This window comes from Archocentrus centrarchus, chromosome 15 (assembly GCF_007364275.1).
Source record: "Archocentrus centrarchus isolate MPI-CPG fArcCen1 chromosome 15, fArcCen1, whole genome shotgun sequence".
NCBI lineage: Eukaryota > Metazoa > Chordata > Actinopteri > Cichliformes > Cichlidae > Archocentrus > Archocentrus centrarchus.
The window spans coordinates 2,087,583-2,110,674 of NC_044360.1; the positions used below are offsets into that span (position 1 = coordinate 2,087,583).

At 43.9% G+C, this 23,092-nt stretch overlaps 2 protein-coding genes across 2 annotated transcripts; both read left to right on the plus strand.

Annotated features, from left to right (window-relative positions):
- Positions 1 to 662: 662 nt before the first annotated feature.
- Positions 663 to 2,945, plus strand: LOC115792932 (uncharacterized). The gene has a single exon (XM_030747581.1). It carries the CDS (start codon positions 827 to 829, stop codon positions 1,793 to 1,795), a length of 969 nt encoding a protein of 322 aa, XP_030603441.1. The 5' UTR covers positions 663 to 826; the 3' UTR covers positions 1,796 to 2,945.
- Positions 2,946 to 3,024: 79 nt separating this feature from the next.
- On the plus strand, positions 3,025 to 22,143 carry slc22a15 (solute carrier family 22 member 15). Its single transcript, XM_030747580.1, has 13 exons — positions 3,025 to 3,177; positions 5,248 to 5,391; positions 5,484 to 5,616; positions 7,230 to 7,394; positions 7,577 to 7,706; positions 8,717 to 8,777; positions 9,398 to 9,564; positions 12,663 to 12,803; positions 14,793 to 14,878; positions 15,605 to 15,713; positions 15,823 to 15,895; positions 20,145 to 20,303; positions 20,547 to 22,143. The coding sequence occupies exons 1-13, from the start codon at positions 3,028 to 3,030 to the stop codon at positions 20,589 to 20,591; spliced, it is 1,563 nt and encodes a 520-aa protein (XP_030603440.1). The 5' UTR covers positions 3,025 to 3,027; the 3' UTR covers positions 20,592 to 22,143.
- The last annotated feature ends 949 nt before the right edge of the window (positions 22,144 to 23,092 follow it).

Consider the following 23,092-nt stretch of genomic DNA (forward strand, 5'->3'; position numbering starts at 1 on the left):
ATCTCCTGCAGCAGCAGTTTGTAGTTGTGCACGTGAACTGCTCATTTCCACCTCCTTGTTTTATTCGTGGACTCTTCTAGAGTAGCTTTGAATAATTATTGGGTTAAAATAATTTCTATTCATCAACAATACATCATTTCATTCTGTCTGAAACCAGCTGTTTTAGCTCCCGTTCCTCGCTGAAAGCCCACCTTTCATTTTAAATATGAACATCTGCCATTTTAAGAGTGTGTATATGACAGGAAGCAGAATATGTCCTAATGTGCAGCACAAATGAATACATCTGTGAAGGAAGGCTTGCATTAAAGTCACACTTTATGTTTGACTTTTACAATACATCGAAATTATAATGAAGCATAAACACGTCAGATTAATGAATAATTAAGCCAATGTAGTTCTTTGTTTGCAGCTACTTTATGCAACTAATTCAAGTTTTTGCTTACCTACTTTTAGCTCCTTGATCACTAAATTAACTTCAACATTTGCTTACAAAAACAATAAAAATGTGTGTTAATTTATTGAGGAAGAAATCATCTGGTTCATAGGTAGAAAAACCAAAGATATGATTTTAATTTAGCCCTGAACTGTGGATGGATTCGTGCTTCTGTTTGTTTTATTGTGAAAGCACCGCTGGGAGTGACGCAGCGTTTTTTTCCGCCTTCACTCGGCTCTCAGACGCAGGAAGGGCGGACTGCTCTTTCTTTATCTCCGGCCTCACGTTCGTCATTTTATTTTTTTTACTGACCCGCCTAAAAAGATTTCCAAGATTAAGTTCTTATTCATATGAAGATCGATACTCTGACTCTCCTACGTTGATCACCTCGACATGGAGAAATTTGTGGCTGTATTCGCGGTCCTCGCAGCGCTGCTGGCGGCTAACGTTAGCGTCTCTGAGGCCCAGACTGAGAAGAAGTACTTCAAGGCAGGCGGAGACCTTCGGCTCAGCCCTCAGAAGGTCTCTGGGTCGATCTTCAGCATCGTGTGGAAATACGACAAAAACCTGCTGGCTGAGTGGGTGGAAGGCTCGATTGATCTAACTTACTACAGTAAGTTTAAAGTCCGCTCAGAGCTGAACATTGTGACCGGGGACTTGGTGGTCCACAACATGACTTCAGGCGACAAAGGCGTGTATTCAGTGGAGATCAACAACCAGGTCCAGAGTCTGACTTATCAGACTGTGGAAATCCAAGAAGTGCCCAAGCCTACGGTGGAGTTACAGCCGCTGGTGTGCCACCCAACCTCAGGGATCTGCAGACTGATATGTCACGGAGACGTTGCTAACGCTGGGCCTGTCAGCTACTTCTGGAAGAAAGATGACGGAGGGTGGGAACTATCCGGAGACAGAAAGGAGCTCAGCCCTGAGGAAAGTAATGTGAAAACTTTCACCTGCAGGATGGAGAACCCTGTGAGTGTGGAGGACAGCAAACCCTTCAACAATCCTTTATACCAGGAGAAAAAGCCCGCGGACCCATCTTCATCCGGGCCGATTGTGGGAGGCGTCGTTGCTGTAATTTTAGTCATTGTTGCAGTTTTGTGTTTTTTGAAGAGGGATCTACTCAGGCAGAAGCTCCCGTGCCTCAGTTCTGGCTCAAACTTAGAATCTCCCCCCAACAGTGAAAAGCCCGAGGATAAGAAGCTGCTCGGTGTTAACAATGAGCCCAACAACACAGGAAAGTCATCATCTCCCACCAGTGCTGATAAGGCTGACAATACTGAGCTGGGAGACGTTAGCGTTTCCAAACCCCCAGACACCAGTGATGGCAAAGGAGAAGGTGGTGGTGCACCCACGTCTTAGAAAACACCAACTGTGGCCTGCTGCAGGAAAAAAGACTCAAGGTGTTCTTCATGACATAGAGAACATGTGAAAGTATGTTTTTATTTGATTTCAGGAGCTGCCTGTGTTTAGACAGACAAGAAGGGGACATGGGTGTGTCCTCATCAGCTCTGAAATCCAGTTTTTCAGTTTAAAAAGAAACAATCGTGTCTTTGTAGTAAAATATCACAGCTTAGAGATGCAGTTACAAATCACGTGCACATTACAGATTCTAAATTGCCCATAGGTGTGAATGTGAGTGTGAATGGTCGTCTGTCTCTCTGTGTTAGCCCTGTGAGAGGCTGGTGACCTGTACAGGTGGACCTGCCTCTTACCCAGTGGCAGCTGGGATTGGCTGCAGCTCCTCCTGTGACACTGAGAAGGATAAGTGGAGGATGGATGGATGTACCAGTGTTTCTGAGGTGGACCTGTCTCACTCATTTTTATTCTTTGAATCTTTAAGAACAGCTGTGCTCAGAATAATCCTTCTTTATCTTGTAACAGTTGTTAATCTCATCCTGTGCCTGAAACAAGCCTGTTGGTCTGTCCACGATCTTTCTGACAGGAAGCAGAACAGGTCCACTTTAAAACATCAAAATGCTAATTTTAAACAACAAACATCCTGATGTGTAGATCAGGTTGTTTTTTTTTTTAAACCTTTTGTAAATATGTACATGCTCAAATGTTTTTTGTGGTTGGATTGGCGTTGGAGGCAGAGCTGTAGCAGAAACTGGAAGCAGACATTTGTGGAGTTTTAACCATGCAGCACTTCATCGAGGCAAAGTGAGAAGAACTGCCTGTTAACTTCACCTGACTGCTTTGGAGGAAGAAACCACAGCTGGATGAGAACATTTAAATAGCAAAAGCATGAACAGCTTCTGTGACCTGGGATGTCGTTTTATATTATCCAGTATGCTTCATGTACATTTGTAGCTGCTGAGTGCTGACACTGCTCTGCACTCACTGATGCATGTGTTGTAAAGCAGTGCCACGGCTGTGTGGGACTTATTTTTACTCTTTTGTGTTGTGTATGTCTAACCTGCCCTCATTGGTTTTCCTTATTGCAGCCTGTCTCTTTATTTATTATAGACTAATCATGAAATTGTTTTTATCAATAAACGAGGCAGTGCTACACAGGCTCACGGTCTCTTATTTTACCCCTAAAAGTCGACAAAATGGACGCCGGCCTCAAGCGAAGCCGGAAGTGGGCGGCGATGTATTCTCTTGCGTTTGTCCTTCCTCTGTGGAGTGTATGTAGCCTCCTGGCTACCTCACATGTGATGGATTTAGAAGAAGCTCTTAAACTTGTCGGAGAGTTTGGGCCCTACCAGAGGCGAGCGGTGGCGGTGCTGGTTCTGACGCAGGTGAGTGGACGTGAAAATCGGTGTTTTGTTCGGGGGAAGCGGCGGGAAGTGTTAGCTCGGTGACGTAGCCGCCGTTAGCAGCTGCAGCGCATACGTGGCTGTCAGGGACTCAACCGGATCCGCAACAAAAACAGCACATTTATTAGCAAATAAAAACAGTTCTTATCAAAGCTTAATTATTGTAACACTTTAACATTTTAGCTGCAGCTACAAGCTCACAATTTAGCGAGGTACGAGTGCAGAAGGTGTGCTTTTCCAGGCAGTGAGCTCTACACCAGACTTCCTTCAATAAACGTCTAAAATAATGTTTCATCGTCTCGTGTCAAGCTCGACGTTACTCCAGCTTATGGTCTCGTATCTTTGTACATATCCAATCGAGCCGTCCTTTAATTCGGCTCAGCATACAAAGCTGGTTTAAACCTATATTAATCGTAGTCGGTCTTTTTATGTCTGCTTTGGTCTGGTTAAGCAGGTGTTGCTCGTAGTCTAAAGCACCTACCGTACATAACCAGCTGCTCATTTCGGGATTAAACTGACATAACGTGCAAATAACTACAATTAATGCTCTTTTATTTATTTATTTTTTATAAATAAGCATGTTTAAATGTATGTATGGAACTTAAGTGTGTCTTGAAACCGAAAGATGACACGTCATTAAAAGTTTGCAGTTTACAGCACAGTCACGAATTACACAATATAATTTATAATACCTGTATGATAGTATGTTTAGTATCTTTGTTTACCTTGGTTCAAGGACCGTAGCTGTTGTAGGTAAATAAATAAAGACCTACTCTTCAACTGTACTCATTACTTTGTACTGTTTTTGAGAACAAGGAGTTCCTTTAAAGCTGCCAAAACCCAATGAGAGCCATCAGCCTCATCTGGGACAGGTTATACTTGAAACACTCCTTTATAACAGCTGGAGTTACCGTAAAAGGGACGTTACAACTGGAAAGATCCCATCTGGACTGCCAAAAAGTGAAAAATGTAGTTTCTTCCTCAGATTTGCTCAGAAGCCTTTTTGGTCCTAAAACACAGCAAAAAGTGTCATTGAGGAGAAAAGTCTTATTGCTGTGATGCTTCTGCATCATTGATGCTCAGGGCCAGTTTAAGAGGTACAATTTCTCAAACCATGCTGTACACCTGTGTTCTTGGTGGGACAGGTTTAACAAGATGCTCATTCCTCAGATATTGTGGTCCATATTTACATGACCGCATCACAGAGCTGCTGCAGATTCATCAGCATCATACAGCATAAACACTTTGATACAAGGAAGGAAATGCAGCTGCACCATGAAACGGGTTTCTTTCCACATGTATTCAACCAAAATAGCGCAGGCACATCTCAAAGGAAAGCCGACCCTTTTCTAAACTAACCTCGTCTCCCAGTATAGTGAAAATAATCCCACACGTCTCATGTTTTGTTACATATATTTTATTTAAGATTAAACATTTTTAAGTGGAGTTTGGTTTAGTTAAGCTAACCCTCCCTGTAGCATTGATGTAGTTGAAACTCATCCAGCCTTAAAGAAGAAGGAAAGTTTGCATTATAAGGATCTTATTTGCTGGCGGACCACCGCTGTTAATGATTTGCAGAGGTACTGATAAGGCTGGCACACCTGATGGGAGTGTCCTGTTTAAGGTCATATGGGCATTTTTAGCTTGTTTAATCTGTTTTTACAGATTTGGCCATAACACCACATTCCCTTTAAAAGCTACTCCTATGGTCATTACTGTACATTTCAAGTGAGAGGCCATGTTTAAGTTCCCCCCAAATAAGCAGAAACATTACTCAGGTGTGACTCAGGTGTCTTGTTAAAGGATTATGAAAATGCAGGGAGGTCTCACTGCAGTAATACTTACGTCCTTGTATGTGAAGTTTTTAACCTCATGTCACCAAAGTTTGACCAGAATCAGCCATTTAAGCAGCTGCTGGTTTCTTTTTGTCCTGGTTTAAATCCTGATTTTTCATCTTCATAACAAAGCTTTAATTTAGTTTTAGAAAAAGGTCTCCATGTGATGACCCCAGACTGCGTTGCTGACCGTGCTTCTCTTTGTGGGGTGTTTCAGGTGTACATGGCCTGTCAGTCCATGCTCATCGTCCTCGTTGGGTTTTCGCCGGAGTACCGGATCAAGGAGCAGCAGCAGCAGGACGGCGTCCTTATAAGCCAGCGCGTCACCTTTACAGAGGACGTCGACACCATTGTGACTGAGGTGAGACTGAGACCAGACTGCAGCATGGTGCTCATCTGCCTAACCTCAGAGTCCTCAGGTAAAACCTTCCACCTGTCTTTGTGGTTCCTCAGTGGTTCCTCATCAAGCAGCAGGCCTATAAGGTCAGCCTCGCCGGGTCGCTGTTCTTCGCTGGGCTTCTAATCGGGAACGTCATCTTTGGACCTCTCTCGGATAAGATTGGCCGGAAACCCGTCTACCTGACAGGTGAGGTTGAGACTGATGATGACGTGTATTTATAAAACATTTCATCTTGTTTTTTGGTGGTAAAGGGTCATTATGAGGGTTTTCCCTTTGGCCTAAAACACACTGAACTGAAAGCTGCACTACTACCAAACTCACCACCTGCTTTATTAGGTACACCTGTTCAAGCGCCTGTTACCGGCAATATGTAATCAACCAGTCACATGACAGCATTTAGGCATGTAGGCATGGCCAAGAAGACCTGCTGAAGTTCAAACTAAGCATCAGGATGGGGGGGTAAAGGTGATTTAGGTGACTCTGAATGTGGCATGTTGGCTGGTGGCAGACGGGCTGGTCTGAGTGTTTCTAATCTGCTGGGATTTTCCTGCACATCCATCTCTGGGTTTACAGAGAGCGGCCTGAAAATGAGAGAATATCCAGTGAGCAGCGGTGCTGGGAGAAAATGTCTTGTTGGTGTCAGAGGAGAAAGGGCAGGCTGCTTTCAGCTGATAGGGAGGCAACAGGAACTTGTGGTGTAACTGGAGTTTCTCATCGTGGATGCAGCGGACAAGTCAGCAGCAGCTGTGCGACGCTGTGATGTCAGCATGGACCAAAATCTGAGGAACGCTTCCAGGAACTGAATCTGAGCCATGAAGAATTAAAGCAGCTCTGAGAGTGACGGCAAGGTGTACCTAATGAAGTGACCGCTGAGGGTGTTTTTCACAGAAGAAAATCACTTGCTGGACTTAAAGAAAAATGAAATATGTACTTAAAAAAAAAAATTTACACATTTTAAAGACCTTCAAACTAAACAGGTCAAAGGTCTTCAGCCTCAGGGGGGCTTCCTCTTGTCCTTGAAGGAGCTGCCGGGATGAAGAGCATGCATTATTAGGGCCGTGGCCTCTTTGACTGATGGGCGGCTGTAGCTGCTGGCTGGCTTCACCTCCGCTAATTGGAGTCCCTGATCTGGACCTGTGGCTCAGTTATTGCACAAAAGTGTGTTTTAAACACGCTTACTCGTTACTGGATTTAGATTGATTTAGGTTTAAAGGAAGGCGTAAAACCTTAAATTCACTTCTGTTATAAACGGAGACATTTTGAAGAGAAGCACTGAGTCAGTTTTCCTTCAGCGATTCTCCAGAAACCTCAGAAATTTAATCAAACACCTGTTAACAGCAAACCGACAGTTTAACTAAACCTGTTCTCCCGTCTCTGTCCGAGCACTCTCACTTATTTACATGAGACTCAGGTTTCAGTGGCCAAACAAGCCGTAAATCCTTCATTAAACTATTCCACGAGCTGCTTCCTCACTGCTCTGCTGTGCTTCTCAGTCTAAACTGAGCTCATACTTTAAGTGTTTTAATAGCTAAAAAAAAACAAAACCAAAAAATAAAAAAATATATGGCTTAAAAAAATCAGTCAGGTTGATTGAATTTTTTCTAAAAGTTTAATTAAACTGAATATTTGCTTCGATCAAACGAGCTTTCGGGGGCTCGTTGGGTGTTTCTGTGCTCAGCCGTTGGATTCTCACTGCGTGTAGAGACATGAACAAAAATGAAACCCTTTAAATTCCTCCTCCTCCTCATCATCCCTCGTGCTTTCCCCCCTAACTAACCCCCCCCCCCCCTCCTCCACAGGTCTGTTTTTTGAGGTCATCTTCGGTTATGTGACCGCCTTCGCGCCCACCTATGAGGTCTTTGCCGCTTCCCGTCTCCTGGTGGGGCTGATGAACGGTGGCATCGGACTCGTCTGCTTCGTCCTCACGCAGGAGTACGTGGGAAAGTCCTACTGGGCCATGACGGGTACAAAACCACTGACACAATCATGTTACACATCCACTGTCATACTGCAACAACTTCATCTTTATGTGCCACCAGTTTAGTGCTGAAATGTCAGTTTTTGGGTTCAGTGTCAGTGCAGGAATTTGGAATTTTAATAGTTAAACCGATTTGTTAATTATCCTGATCGGTCTTCCTTCCTTCAGGGACGTTGACCAGCATGACGTTTGCAGTCGGCATCGCCCTGTTTGGCGCTCTGGGCTACTTTATCCAGCCGTGGAGGAGCCTGGCGACGGCGGCCAACTCATCCGGCGTGCTCTTCTTCCTGCTGTCTGTGTGAGTACACGCGTCAGAGACGCCGCCTGCAGCCGCCGCCTGCAGCCGCGGGAAACCAAAGCAAACTGAACCGGTGGATTTCGGAAGCATTTCCTGTCAGGGACAACTTCGGAAATGTGGAGAACTCGTGTTTTCTAATATTTCCTGTCATCGTGTAAAGTTACACTGTTAAAGTTTTAATGATGCACTCAGTTTTATAGACTTACATTTATCTGTGACTCGCACACACCTGCTGTAATCCATAATTACAGCAGAGAGAAGCTACACAGGCGCCTGGAGAACATGCAAACGCTGCACAGAAAGGAACTGCGAACATTCCTGCTGCTCTGACGTTGATGGAGACAGGTGGTCCGGATGAGGTTCCTCCACAGCTTTGTAGGAGCCATTTGAAGAAGTTCAAGCATGTGATCAGGACACCTCCCTTTGGACGTTTTCCAGGCACACCCAATGGGAGGAGGCCCTGGTTAAGACCCAGAACTCCCTGGAAAGATGATATATGGCTCGTTTGGCCTGGGATCACCTCAGGAGCCTCCTGGAGATGCTGCAGTGTGTTACTAACACATAGTTCAGATAAGTGGAAGAATGTGGATGGCAAGAAGGTCTGGTTTCAGGCGGAGGATGGACTGAGGAGCTGCAGGATAAAAAGGATCATTTTAAACCGTGAATCGTGAAGCTGCTCGAGGAGAGAACAAAAATATTAGGCAGAAAAAGGGCCCCTCATAATAAGTCAGTTTTTGATCAGCAGCAGGTGTTTTGGCTCTGAGTCTGTTTTCTTCATGTATTTGTGCCTCTGTTTCTCAGACCGTACGAAAGTGGCACAGTTTAAAATGTGATCTTCATGCACGTGCTGCTTAATTTCTGTATGAAATGAATCTTTTTGCTGTTTCTGTGTTACGATTGTGAGATAAAGATTTTCTGGAGAACTGTGAGCACACACACGGTTACTCTGGGAATGAAAAATAAACCAAACACACCCAGTGACGTCCTCCCGTCTTCTTCTGCTCTTGCAGCACTCTTCCAGAGTCTCCACGTTGGCTGTATTCCCAGGGCCAGACGGAGCGAGCTGAAGAGGTAAGCACGATAATGACGTTATCGATCAGGCATTCCTGAGCTGCTCTGTTACAATCATCTTCAGGAATAGTTTGTGTGTGTGTGTGTGTGAGGTCATATTTGGGATTCTTTAAAGTGACAGTGAGAAACACGCCTCATGTTTTTAGCGTGAGGTCTCTGAAGGTTGCAGTCTGAAGTGCTTTGGATCAGATGTTTTTCCTCCTCCTACACTCGGAGGAATTTGGGGACAGGAAGTTAATATTGTTTGACCTCAGTGGAAGAAAATCCTGTAAGCTCAGGAAACAACGGGAGGGAGGGACAAAAGCCGGCGACCACAGGACTGCTGATCTAAACAGGAAACCAGGGAACAAATGTATTAAATATCAGATGTAACTGCAGGCTTTTATTTTTTTAAATGTACATCCTAACCCTTCCCTAACCCTAAAACTCCACACTTCCTGCGAATGACAGTTAGTGATTTGAGAGAGCATTCAAGAGCAAAAATGAAAATCAGATTTATTGACTTGTTCAGCTGTCCTGTTTCCTTTCTTTGAGTCTGCTCCGTTTTTCAGTTTTCAAACATCTGAACATCAGCCGGGAAGTAGCCGATGCATCAGCTGATCCTGTGCTCTGATCCGCAGGTCCTGCTTTATATGGCGCAGAGGAACGGGAACGCCGTGAACCGCCTGATGCTGCAGCGTGTCGGTGCCTCGAAAGCCGGTGACCACAAAAACCGAGGCGCTGGCGTCCTGCAGCTCATCATCCACCCGGTGCTCCGCCTGCGGACCATGGTGCTCATGTATGTGTGGTGAGTGTCACTGAAACTGAGCCCGTGGGGACTCCCAGTTGGAGCCTGAAGTGGACGTTTTATACCCTGCAGGTTGCTCCTGATTTGATGTTTTATTTGCACAGAATTAATATTGATGCTTAGATGGACCTTCTTAACTGTGGTGGGATGTAAACGCAGGACTTCCTGTTTTGTAGAGAGGCCCTGAAACCACCGACACCTCGAATGAGTGGTTGTTACGGTCGTCTGTAGTTCTGCTGTAGATCTGGACAGCTTAACATGAACGTCTGTGAGGAGCAAGTATCGAGTGGACGGTAGAGGAGCTGCAGCTTTTGGGGCTTCATTTTTCAGGAAGAAGGTTCAACAAACTCCGAGTGTAAAAGCAGCCTGAGATCAGCAACTCTGAGGTTTCAGTTCCAGAAAGGCTGCTCAGGGTGGGTTCAGTCAACTCTGGGTGTGTTCAGCCTGAGTCATGCACAGGCATGAGGAGAGAGAGAGAGCCATCATCAGCAGAGCTGTTTGACTGAGTTACTGTTAGCAGAGTTTTTCACATGGAAGTGAAAACATGGAGGGCAGCTTTCCAGGTCTTTATTGACTCTAAAGTTTAAAGAAGCGTCTCAGCTTTTATAGAGCCGTCTGCATGTTGGGCAGCAAGATTTGAGACATTTGGCTTTTGGGAGGGTGACTCACCCTTCCTCCCTTAGGGTGAGGAGTGCAGTCATTTGGGAGGGGCTCAGAGTAGAGCCGCTGCTCCGCCACATTGAAAGGAGCCAGTTGAGGTGGTTTGGGCATTTCAGCTGATTTGGAGGTTGGTTACAGACATTCAGGTTCCCCAAACAGCATTTTGTTGGAAATTAATTTTCCTGTATGTGTAAATAATTATCTGCTGTGGAGGTTATGCGATTGAGTTGGTTTGTGTTAACTTTGTTCCAACCTGAAGGATTACTCAGCAGCTTCATTTTACCCAAAAGGAGGATGAGTTCGACCCTGAGGTCGTTCACTCCTGGTCTTTTCTCCAGGTTGAGGAGTTTTATCCCTTAGTTTGCAGAGAAGCAGCTTCATGTTCACTGACTGGTTGGTTTAAACTTTTGGCAAAAATAAATTTAATGGTGAGAGCTTGCTAAAGCAGCGGTCGTGTTTCGTGGGTGCAAACTAAGGCGGAGGCTGCTGACACTCATCCTGTTTCTAAACAGCAGTCGGCGTGCTTCCTGGGGTTAGTACAATGTTACTGCAGCTTTTTTTTTGTTGCATCTTCTCTACTGTTGAGGCGCCTTTAACCAAACTTTAGAGGAAAAGTCCCTCTGATGACCCCCCCCCTTGTCAGGGAGAAGTTTGTTTGCTTCCTCTGCATTAAACTCCATTATAAAAGGCTCTCATTGTGAAGATGTTAGAGGACGGCTGTGTCTCCTCCCACCAGTCTGCTCTCTTCAAGGCCAAAATACAAAGAAGCCACTTGTGTGTTATCTCATGGGAGTCAAGACATTTGTTACATTTCCATCTCACCTCCTCTTAGAGGAAAGACTTCACCTGTCTGGGAGTCCTGAGTATGGAAGTCTGCAGGCTTCCAGTCATCCAGCTCCGTTTTCTTTTGCATTATTTTAATCCACGTGCAGCTTTAGGTGTATGTCATCACTTCTCATTTCCTTTGACTTATTATTAATTTAAATATGGATTTGTTGCTGCGTGGCTCTTCCTGCTGGCATATTTAATACATGAACACATAGGCTGTGCAGGGTGCAGCTTTGAGATCCATGTATAAAGGACAAATGTGATTATTCCCAGTTTCCTGTGAGCTTTAATGGAAGCTGAAGCTTGTTTTTAAGGTCTTATGCGAGTGTCTGTGTACACTCCTGTATAACCTGTAGTTTCAGCTGCAGCTCTGTGTAATCTTTGTGTATCAGTGAGGATGGCTTCATGACTGAACTGCTGCAGTTTGCGGTTTATTGGTGTGTTTGGATCTTTGTGTCATGCCTGCTGTAACATGCATTTATCCCTTTCGTTAAGCGCGGGTTATTAAAAGGCTCTGATGGTGTCCTTTGGTCAGGTGTTGCACTTTCTGTATCACTCCTGCAGAAGGAAAACAGACGTTTATCTCTTTTGCTTTTCTGCTCAGTTTGAATTACAGCTTCAGTGGAGCTGAAGGATGTTCACCTTTTCTTACTGTTTGTTTTGGAGCAGCAGATCAGCTCAGGTTGTGCTGGAGATGCTCCCACACCTCCCAGCTTTTGGTCTTCTGAGGTGTTGATAACAAACAGCCTCCTCTGCAGGGAACAACGGGCCAGGAAATGAAAAGTGAAAGGTTAAAGCTGCTGAATGTGCACGTCTGTGTTAGCGCCACACACACAGTCTCACAGGTGGATGTTTGACCTCGAACAGATTTAATCTACACAGCCTGTAAAAGCATTTTATAATCTCCCGGCTCACAGAAGATCCCAGTGCAGAAGAGACAAAAACAGTCACAGGTCTGACATTAGAAAACCTTTATGAAGGAGATCTCAGTTACAAACATCCCAAATCTAAAGTAATCAATAAATCATTTGCAAGCAGAGCTCAAAACTGTGACCAAAGCTGATGGCATAAATAAACTGTTGCACATAAATAACTACATATAAATGAAATAAATGACGAGGCTTGATCATAAGACCGTGCACTGTTCCTGAAGTTGGGAATTTCCCAGCATTTCCAAAAAAAACCAAACGCATCACAAAATAAACGAGTTTAACGAGCCGACGCAGCAGCAGAACAAAGAGCTTAAAACACGAGCAGATGTTTTATGTTCAGAGGTCGTCTTCTGCATTTTGAGTCACTGATTTCTGTTAAAACTCAGTTTCTGCGTTTATGTGATGATTTCCTCTGTCTTAACTTTTTAATATTTTAATCTTAATAAAGCACTTTCAGAGGTGCTGCAAACATAAAGAAGTTATCCTATCCAAAAAACATTTATTAGCCAAGTGTGGATGAATTTAATTAAAATATGAATTTAATATTAATGAAATTCAGGCTGAGATTTTGGACGTTTACTGGATTTTAGTTGAGTCGATCTGCTGAAGGTGTGTGTGTGTGTGTGTGTGTGTGTGTGTGTGTGTGTGTGTGTGTGTGTGTGTGTGTGTGTGTCTCAGGTACGCGTGCAGCCTGGTGTATTACGGTCTGACTCTGGGGGCCGGCGAGACGTCCGGGAGCCGTTATGTGAATGTGGCGATGTACGGCCTCGTGGAGCTTCCAGCCTACCCACTCTGCATGTACTTCATCAACAAACACTGGTGAGACACACACACCTACACACAGAAATTATACCCACTCTCTGTGACCTTAAGCGTGACCTCTAAAATGTCTTAAAGGGACAGTACACACTAGGGTTTAATATTTTTCCCGAAAATGACATGAATTAAATCCCGGGAAATGACGAGCCATTTCCCGGGAATCCCGGGAAAAAGTTTATTTATTTTTTTATTTTAATTAGGCATTCTGTAGCCTGTGTCGGCCTTAACCTATTGTGATATTGTAGAGGTAGCTTTCCAGCTATGTCCTGTTATGCCCAGTAGGGGGTAACGTCGGCTTGATTAATGCAATAAAACCTACATCTGGACATTCGAGTGCTCGAGCTATGCGGTGTTGTATCGTTCCTCAACACTCCCTTAACAAATATAATTCGAATATTCCTCCATTGTACATGGAATTATAACAAGCTATTTTACAACTGCTGGTGCAAAACAATACGGTTCATCTCCACAGCATTGATAAAGGCTCAGCCACGCTGTCGTGGCGACATCTGTTGCACTATATCTCCACCAGTGGAACGCTGTAATAGTCATTGAAAAGTTAACTACCGTACTACACTATAATATGGCATAACACAGGGCCTTGAGTAATGCACCACGACTTGGTCATTGCCATTCTGGCAACAGCAAATTTATAACACCGTGTCTGAGGGTTAAAGTAGGTTCGCTGTGAATCGTCTTTTGAAAAACTGGCCAATCCTTATAGCCTAAAAAATATACATTTTACTCAACTCCATTTTAAAAGCGAAATATGTTAAAGCAATCTATTTCATGATAATTTCTTCACACATTAGGCCCGTATCCTAATTCATGATTGTTAGTAAGCGGCTGCAAACGAGGAAAAGAAACACTTGAAGTTAAACAGATATTTCTTTATTGTTCAGGGCAGGCATATTTTATAGGCTATATAATGCAATATAACAATATATAATAATATGAAATTATATAATACAAAATACCTTAGGGTAAACACATTGCCTACGATTTCAACAAATTAAAGAGGAAAAAAGTACAACTGTGTAATACCTCTATTAAAACGCTTGAGATGAAGGCTGAAGCCTTAAACGGAGGCTGAACGTGCCTGAAATGAAGAGTAATGCTTTTCGCATTAAACGAACCCTTCTCTCAATATTTCCTTAAATTTAACTTTCTGAAGCTTTCTTTTCTTTCTGAAAGTCAAATCGACGCGCACGACTTTTTTCCCGGTTTCCCGTCTAACGTTTCCCGGGAAACGGGAAATGGTTCTGATCGCATTTCCCGGGAATCCCGGATCCCGGGATTAAACCCTAGTACACACCAAACACGCCTCCTCACGGTGTAGCTGATGGCACCCCCGCTCAGCTGTAATGTGAGCAGCCTCATTGAGAAAGAAATAGTTCCCACATCTAAATGCTCCCAACAGGGTTTTTAATCCTTTATTTTTACTTTATGACACAGGCAATCAGTGCGTCCTGACCTATACGGCCCCTCCTGGAGGTGGCGGTCCCATGCGACTCTGTCAGCTCAGCCGACACTCGTGTGTCCCTGAGTCTCCTCCTCAGGCTGGTAATCCAGTCCTTGCTGTGGTAATGCGAGCCCTTCGTGTTTCCTTCATAGGAGGCATGTGGACAGTGAGAGAAGGAGTAAGATTGAGGAGACGAGCAGTAAGTGAGCGTCCTCCAAAGGGTGTCTGGACTCTGCTCTGGTTTAGACCAGGATGCCTCCTGGATGCTGTGATTTATAGAAAAGGGTTTTTCAGAAGTACTTTTTGGCACTTGTTGTTTCAAACATGTCTGCAGATCTCTGTGATCTAAACGGCTCTCCATAAAACAGTCTAGAAAAGTGAGGATTTCAGGTTAAATAGTTTTCAGGTCAGACCTTGTGAAGCTGCTGCCTCTGTGTGACTAACCTCACTGTGCTTCCTGTCGCTCGTCGTGCATTTCTTTACTAACTCCTGTGTGAATGTGAATGCTGCTGCCTCTCGTCCTGCAGGGCTGGAAGGAGGAAAAGCATCGCCGGCTTCCTGTGCCTGGCAGGCTCCGCCTGCCTCTGCACCACCTTCATACCTGAAAACGCAGGTGAGGCTCTGATACCTGTCTGCACATATCTGGAATATTCACACCAGCAGGAAGTGGTCGTCTTCAGGTGTGTTTGCACCACTGCAAATGCTCCCTTTGATTTATAATATTTATATATTGATAAGTTTTTGTAGAAGTTACCCAGGATTAACTCTGTTCATGCATGTGTGGAAAGCCAGTGACGCAACTCTGAAATATGTGAAAGGAAGTGGGGGTTAAGTGTCTGTGGCCGTGCAGTGCTTAAAGCTGCAGCGTAATGCTTTAACTTCAGATTTGTATTTTTCTTCAAGTTATGAACATGTTTTAAAGGTGTTTCTGTGTTTTAAAGGCTTTCACGGACTCTCAGGTTCTTATAGAAGCAAAGCCCCCTCTGTAAGAACCTGTCAGCAAAATAAAACCCAGCTTTCTAAAAGTGCTTCTGTCTCAGCAGCCGTTTGGGAGTGATTTGAAGCTGATTGCTGAAGCCCTGACTTTAATTTCAGCTGTCACTGAGACGTTAAAGCTAAAGTTTGGCAGCTGAACCCCAAAATTAGGCTGAAAAAGCTCCTCCAGCATGATCTGGAATAATCTGCTTTTCCTGGAGTGGGGGGAGCTGTTCTGAGTGCTGTGCTCAAATTTATCAGAATAAACACAAAGATTCATGAAGGTGGAAGCTGCTTGGTGCCATCAAACCAGTCGCCGGGTCTCCTCGGCAGAAACTCTGAGGACAGTTTGTTGTGTTTGCAGGAACTTTGCTGAGTGTGACGTCTTTGGCGCTTGTGGGAAAACTGATGGTCAGTGCAGCGTTCAACATCGCCTACGTCTACACATCTGAGCTCTACCCCACAGTCATCAGGTGAGCCAAAACAGCGACTCTGTTCTGCACTGTTATAATTCTTGTTTTCTAGCTCTCCCAAAGGTCTGATCAGCCTGATTTTAACATGTATGGATGGTTTGTGTTTCAGGAACGCTGGGCTGGGAGTTTGTTCCATGTCCTGCAGAGTTGGAGGAATCCTCGCTCCATTTGTTCCTTCCATGGTAAGAGGTTAAGGGGTTGATATTTTAAGAATAAATGCCCATTTTCTGAGAAAAGCATGAAACAGCAACAGGAAGCAGCCTATCTGAATTTAAGAGCCACTCAGCACTTTGAGAAGCAGAAGCTGTTGAAGTGCAAAAATCCAGTGAAGCGTCCCGACTGTGACGGAGTGGATGTGAGCAGATGCTTCATTTAAACATAAAAACTGGAAACTCATGAAACCGCCGGCGTGCCTTCAGAGCTTTAAAACGCAGCAGTAACCAGATCAGTCGTTCCACTTCCTGTTTTCAGCACTTCCTGGTTGGAGCTTTGGTTGGCATAGAGATAAGCACACAGAAGAGATCAGATGTTGATCCTTCTGTTGAATCTGGACTTTAATAGTTTTGTATTTTTAGTCATCAGATCTTTTATTTTGAAGGATGGAAAAAAACAGTCATACATGCATAATGGTATAAACATGTTAGCTGGCATTTGTACAGCAGGGACGAGAGGAGGATAAATAAATAGGGCGCGTGTATGTATATATAAATACACACCTATACTGTCGCAGCAGCGGAGAAGCTGCTGGCAAAATATGTGCATCGGTCACGAGCTGAAGGACGCAGGATGAAGTCGAGGTCGGACAGGTTTTTGTTCTGTGTTCGATTAATTGAACTCTTACTGCATCCTCACCCTGAGACCCAGACTGACTTGGATGCAGTAAACACTTAAAAAAAAAATACAATTAAAATCACGAATTGTGGCGGACGTGACTGAAGAAGTCGCCTGGATAAGTGATGAAATGTTTCTGCTGCGCCCAGATGAACAGACTCGGGTTAAAGGTGGGATGATCGCCATCATTTAGTTCCAAATCTAAGTTTCTTCTTTTGCCTTTTTTGGGTTCTGTCACTACAGCCCAGTGGGCACAGCGTCTGCACCACGTATCCTGTTTACTTCTTGCTGAAATCATAAAAGGAACTATTACACACTTTCATTTCCTTTATCATTGCTTATTTTCTTTGACAGTCCTTTAAAAAGCTGTCAAACAGGCTGATGCTGACGTCCAGGTCGGCTTTCAGTTGACAGCAGGTTTAAAGTAAAGCAGACAGTGTTGCTTAAAGTGATTTTTTTTTTTTGCATTTGACAGCTCAATGACTTCCCGTTAGTTATTCATAGCTGAGGGCGCTCTGATCACAGCCTATATCTGAGGCCGGTAAATGGGGAAGGTTGAAGTTTGCTGTGTGATGTCAGCATTTTAACCTGTGCTGATGCGCTCGTGCTCTCCGCACACTGAAACACAAAGGGCAGGTTTCAGTTCGTTATTCAGGGACTTTCAGTGTTTGATTCACGGTGAAACCACGAGTGTGCAGCAGAGTTCAGCTTTCCACCACGCCTCTCACCTTATTGAGGCGTTTTTTGATAATAGGAAGGAAGTGGGTAAGAGCTTCTCAAATTTTAGGGTTGCAGATAAGATACTGAAATAACTTGTGGAGGGCTGGCTGAGGTATTTGTGTTCACACTGATCCTGTACTGGGTTTTACATGAAGTCAGACATTTAAGTGAAACCATGTTGGAGGCTGAGGGGAAACTCTGTTTGGCGGGGCGTTTAATGACTCACTAACCTCTGCGACATGACCCCGACTCCACCCGCTGAAAGCAAGACGTCAGAGGCCAGAAATGCTTTAAAACACAGCTGCGATCTTACAAAGTGTTTTGGGCTCATCAGTTCTGCTCCGTGTACTATACATAATGTGAAGATTAATATTAATCCAGAAAATTGTCCTGCTGTGGGATTTTTCTGTTTACATTTCTACAAAGGTCGTAAAATGGTCTTCATATCGCTGACGTTCGTCTCTCAGTCTTACATTCGCCCTGATCGGAGTCGCTGTCCTTAAACTATCGAAGCAGCAGGTTATCCAGCTGCTGCGGTGGGACAAAAACCACAGCTCCTCTGATTGGCTGCCCCGTGCAGCGTTCAAACATCAGGTGAGCGGAGCTTTTAACTGGCTTCCTCCGACTGTCACATAACCCCCACCTCGTTTCAGGAAGTCCATTGACTTCTGCTAATTCAGGTTTATAAATATCCACACGGATGTTTAATATGCAGACTGTTTCTCTGCCATGGTGACGTCTCCTTTGGTTGAGTCACGTTGGACAGGACGATATATTTTTACATTTTAGTAAAGGAAATAAATCTGTAATCCTGGATAAACTTAAACATGTCTGAAAGTAGAGCTCTGAGGGATTAGTGATTAATGACTCACACACCTTCCTGCTGTTCAACTCGTTTAACCACAACTGTGGTCTATAAATACACACAGTTTGTGTAGTTCGTGCCTGCTGTGTAAATGTTTTAAATTCACAGGGAAAAATCTCCTGTTAATGAGGCGCACAGGTGACAGGTTAAAGGAAAAAGGGGGGGGCCACGGGTTGTTTAAACTTCACACTAACCTTTGACATCTCGTACCCGTGCATCCTAAACCTGGATACACAGGGACCTCTAGTGGTGAAGCAGGAAAATTCAACAGCTTGTAGTTAGAAATCTCAGATCCTCTTTTTAAATATTACTAATATAGTTTTTCATTAACACTAGTGCACCTTTAACACAGTTTCACTTTTCTGTGGCACATCTTTTAAAATATTTTCATGTCATTAATTACATGAATTTGTTTAGATGATCCTTGTTCATTATTCATTATAAAAATTAAAATAAAAGTGTAAAAATTGTAGGTATGTGAGGGAATTATGGAGTATGCTAGTATTAAACAGACGATGCATTTAATTTCCCACCTTTGTGCTTTTACAGACGTGGACAGTGGAGTCGGTACTCTTCTGTTAAAGAAAAATCAACAATGGTCACTGAAATAACTTGAAACTGACAAAAGTGATAAATAAAAATTTAGTGGAAATTAACTCATGAAAACCTGCTTTTGAATTATGGTTCAACAGGAATATTTTAAAAAACAAACTAAAGAAACTGTCCTGGACAAAAATGATGGCACCTCTATAAAAGAAAATAAGCTGAGCACAGGTATGTGTGTGTCCTGAAACCACAGGTGTGGTCTAACCTGTGATCAGTCTGTTTGATGAGCAGTGTGCATATTATTGATTAAAATCAGATTTTACATGTTGTTGTTGAGCCATTATTTCTACAGTCAGCTGCAGGAATGAGGAACAGAAACAGGGTAAAGGATGAATCTCATTACTGAAAGGCCGGGGGGGTTTGGGTCCATCATCGTTCGTCGTGTTAAAAAGTCCTCAGGAGTCACATGTGGGCAGATTTCTGCTGAAAGTGGAGAACTATTCAGAGATTCAGTTTCACAGGTGGATATGAATCCGTTTTCCCAGGACTTTCTGAAGTTTGTGGTTTCTCAGAGGAGGCCGGTTCTGTTTTTATTGAACCACTTCTTGGCTTTTACTTTCTTGCTTGCAGCTAGTTGTGCTTGTATCAAGTATCGCTGTTTCTTGGCTTCAGTTGGCATGTTTCCCACATAAATATCACTAAAATCCAAATGTGGGCGGAGCTCTGAGCTCACCTGTGCTGGCACAACAACCAGGAAGAAGAAATCCGGTTCTGACACCAAATCCGAACACTTATTCCTGCACGTTCTCCAGCTGCATTGTTCCGAGTTTGAGGTCTCAGCTCCGTGCTGCTGCTTTTTCACACCTCAATTTAACAAATCACCTGAAAAAACTACATAACGCCCTCTGGTTATTATTGGCTCTGAACAACCCATTTCATAGCCTATTAACTGGCCATGTCTCGTCCGCGGACCGTATGAAGTGCATTTTATATGGTAGGGTAGACCCTCCCATTTTGATTGACACCTCATTCAGCCAATCGTGTTAAGAAATGGGTTTCCCAGAGCCAATGATACTCAGAGGGCTTTGTCAGGTGATGTGGTGCGGCCAGTTACATGATTGGCGGAATGAGGTGTCAATCAAAATGGGAGGGCCTAGCCTGCCATATAAAAGGAACTACAAACGGCCCGACAGCGGGCTGTGGCCAGTTAAGGGGCTAAATTATTATTTTGAAGCATTTTATCTGCCAATAAAAAAAAAGCTTTAGCCCCAAATCCTAAAAAGTGAGGAGGTGAGATTTTGATGTCACTTTTGGACTGATCCGAGAAATTCACAGTAACAGTTCAGATGCAGCATCACCCAAAACACGAGTTTAGCCCAGATTAAAATATTCAGACATTAAAAAGACCTCGTGTGTGTGTGTGTGTGTGTGTGTGTGTGTGTGTGTGTGTGTGTGTGTGTGTGTTGCAGCGGGCCCTCCATACCTCCATGCCCTTCACCGTGTTCTGCCTGAGCGGCCTCTCAGCGGGCTGTTTGGGCCTCCTGCTGCCGGAAACCCTGAACAGACCTGCAGCAGAAACCCTGGAGGAGCTCGGCAGCCCGAACCACAGCCGAGTGCTGGAGAGCAAGGTGAGGCCACACCGGACCTGACCACACACTGCGTTACACAGTATGAGAGAACTTCTCCAGTTATTACAGCTGATTAAGAACCAAATTCATGTTTCACAACCTACAGAAACAGCTTCCACATTATAACCCACAGCTGGAATCAAGTAAAGGGGAACTTCAAAGAAACAGAACATTTTAATTTTCAAAATAAGAGTGTTAATTGTCACTTTATTTTATTGATCCTGTCTTCCTTCCTGTCTGCAGCCTCTTTTATACAAAGATGAAAACTGGAGCTCGAACCACAAATGAAGCCGGTGGCCTCGTCATCATCGCTCAAAACCGTGAACTGTCCCTTTAATTAACTTGAAGGGCTCGCCGGGTCTCCGGGCCGCCATTCAGCGCCGATGGAGAGAGGAGCACCATCGTTTCATTTCCTGAACGCCGCCGTCATCGTGTTTGTGGCGTATTTGGAGGTCGAGTCTGGGAGAGGCGACCCACCGATATACTGAGAATTGAATGAGACTGACAGGAAGCTGTGTTACCTTTTATAAAAGTCCCCATTTCCTCCAGTTACTCCCCGGAGTTGCAGCTTTAGATTCGCGCTGCTTCTCAGGAGGAAGTTGAAGTGTCAGCACACAGCGCCAGAGGAGGAAGAAAGCCTTCAGCCACTGCAGTTCAGATAACTTATTTATCTGATGTAACAGCAGGTGGCTGCAGGTTCTGGTCTGACTAATTTACTGTGTGGTTTAACGGGAGGAGAAATGCAGCTCGTCTGAAAGAAAACAATAAGGAAGCAGTCTGAATGTAAAATATGACTGAAGGTGGCGTATTTTTAAACAGTTTTCCACTTGTTGATTTATTATTATTTAAGGCAGAGACAGGAAACGGCCTCACAGCAGTTCTTTAAATAGTCTCGTCAGATGCTGTTAGTTTGTGTTCCTGGATTTTCACCTGCGCATGATTTCCTCCGTCCCGTCTCACACCCGCTGATTCATGTCTGCAGACGTGGACACTTGGACGGGTCGGCGATCATATGAATAAATTTTCTGCTCAGACTATTATAAAAGCTTTTTACTTGGATTTGGTCATTGCATCCCTGAGCCCTGATGCAGACAGCCAGCATTAAACTGCACAACTGCACTTTCAGCATGAAGGGCAGCAAGTGAAGGACAGGTTGTTCACCTGGGACAGGTGATGTGGGGGTTTCACACCCGAACCTCCAGCCTCACATGCAGCTCTGCAGCCTGAGGATCGGTCAGGAGGAAAGCTTGTAGATATGATCTATAAATGAGGCAGATAATAATGTGACCTGGTTCAAATTCACAGATGCATCAGCTAAAAGTCTCATAACTTGGTTCTTACCGGCAGTCACAGAAAGTGACTGAATTCTGTGGTTTTATTATTCTAGCATTTTATTCCAGGTTCTTATTCAGCCTTTTGCTCATGAATGGATGTGCTGAATAAAGTCACTGAGGCTCATGTGCATCAATTAAGACCTACTGAGACCTGTGGTCATGTGTTTGAGTACTTCCTGGAGATTGGTGCCACCTAAGGACTGGGAGGGGCAGCAAACTATTTTTATTAGTGTTAGAGTATGTATCAGTCAGCACACATCTTTATTCATACAATCAAGCAAAGCTCTCTTTACTAAAGAGGCCGTTGCATTCCTCATGCCTGCCGTGCCTTCTGCTGCAGCCTTTAACCATGAAACAGCACTTTAGAAGATTAATGTTCCTGAGCTGTAAAGACGTTTTATTTGTCCTGTGAGCACTCTGTAGATCAACTGTGTACAGAGATGTGATGGTCCTTAAAATGTTAACCTTCCTCTTTATGTTAAAGACAGTAAACACTTGCAAACTTCCTCTTCTCGTCTTCTGTTTAATATTTTCCATCATGTGTTGAGGCAGAAACGGGTTAGCACATCTGCTAAGTTTAACTTCTGGTTTCTGGTTTGCACTCACCAAAATAATAACTACAATTATTGAGTAAAATTTAATATATTGATGGAATGTCAACCTCACTTTATTCATTATTTCTGCCATTACTGGATAAAAATTGGATTTAGAGAAAAGCTGCTTTAATGTTTCTGATCTGAGATCAGCGTCACTGATAGATGATGGCTCTCTGACAGCCACAGCAGAATGTTTCACTGAGTTACTGTTAAAGGTCAGAGGTCAGTCACAGTTTCATGTTCTCAAATGTCTCAGCTTCATAGGTTTTAAGTATTTCAGTACAGTTTGGGAGGATGAGGCATTTAATTAAAGAATACAGATCATGTCGGGAAAATGAATCCATTATGAACGGATCCGGACTGGATGAGCTGGGAAATGACTGGAGCCTGAACTGGATCTGGACCTTATCCGGTCTGAAGCCCTGATCCTGATCTGTTTGGATCCTCCTGCTGGGCAGGTGGACTCGGACATGGTTTGCTGATCCGTTATAGAGCCGATGATCACAGATTTAGGTGATTTTCAGTGGAAATATGTGGAGATTCATACTCTGAATTTCAGACAGCAGAACTTTCAAAATGTTGATTTTCAGTCACTTTAAATCCATTTAGTTCAGTTTGGAAGTCTTCAAATTGTTTCAGCCTCATCTTCACTCAAACATTCCCATCATCTGCAGGATCCAGACATTTTTCCATCTGTGAGCTTTTACAACATGACCAATAATCAATCATTGATAACTGATCAGTGTGTTCTGTGTCTAAAGCTTCATACAGATCAGTGTGATGTAAACAGTAAATGGGCTGACTTCCTGTTTCAAATAATCAGTGATGAAGTTCACCACAGGAAACCACAGGCAGCTTT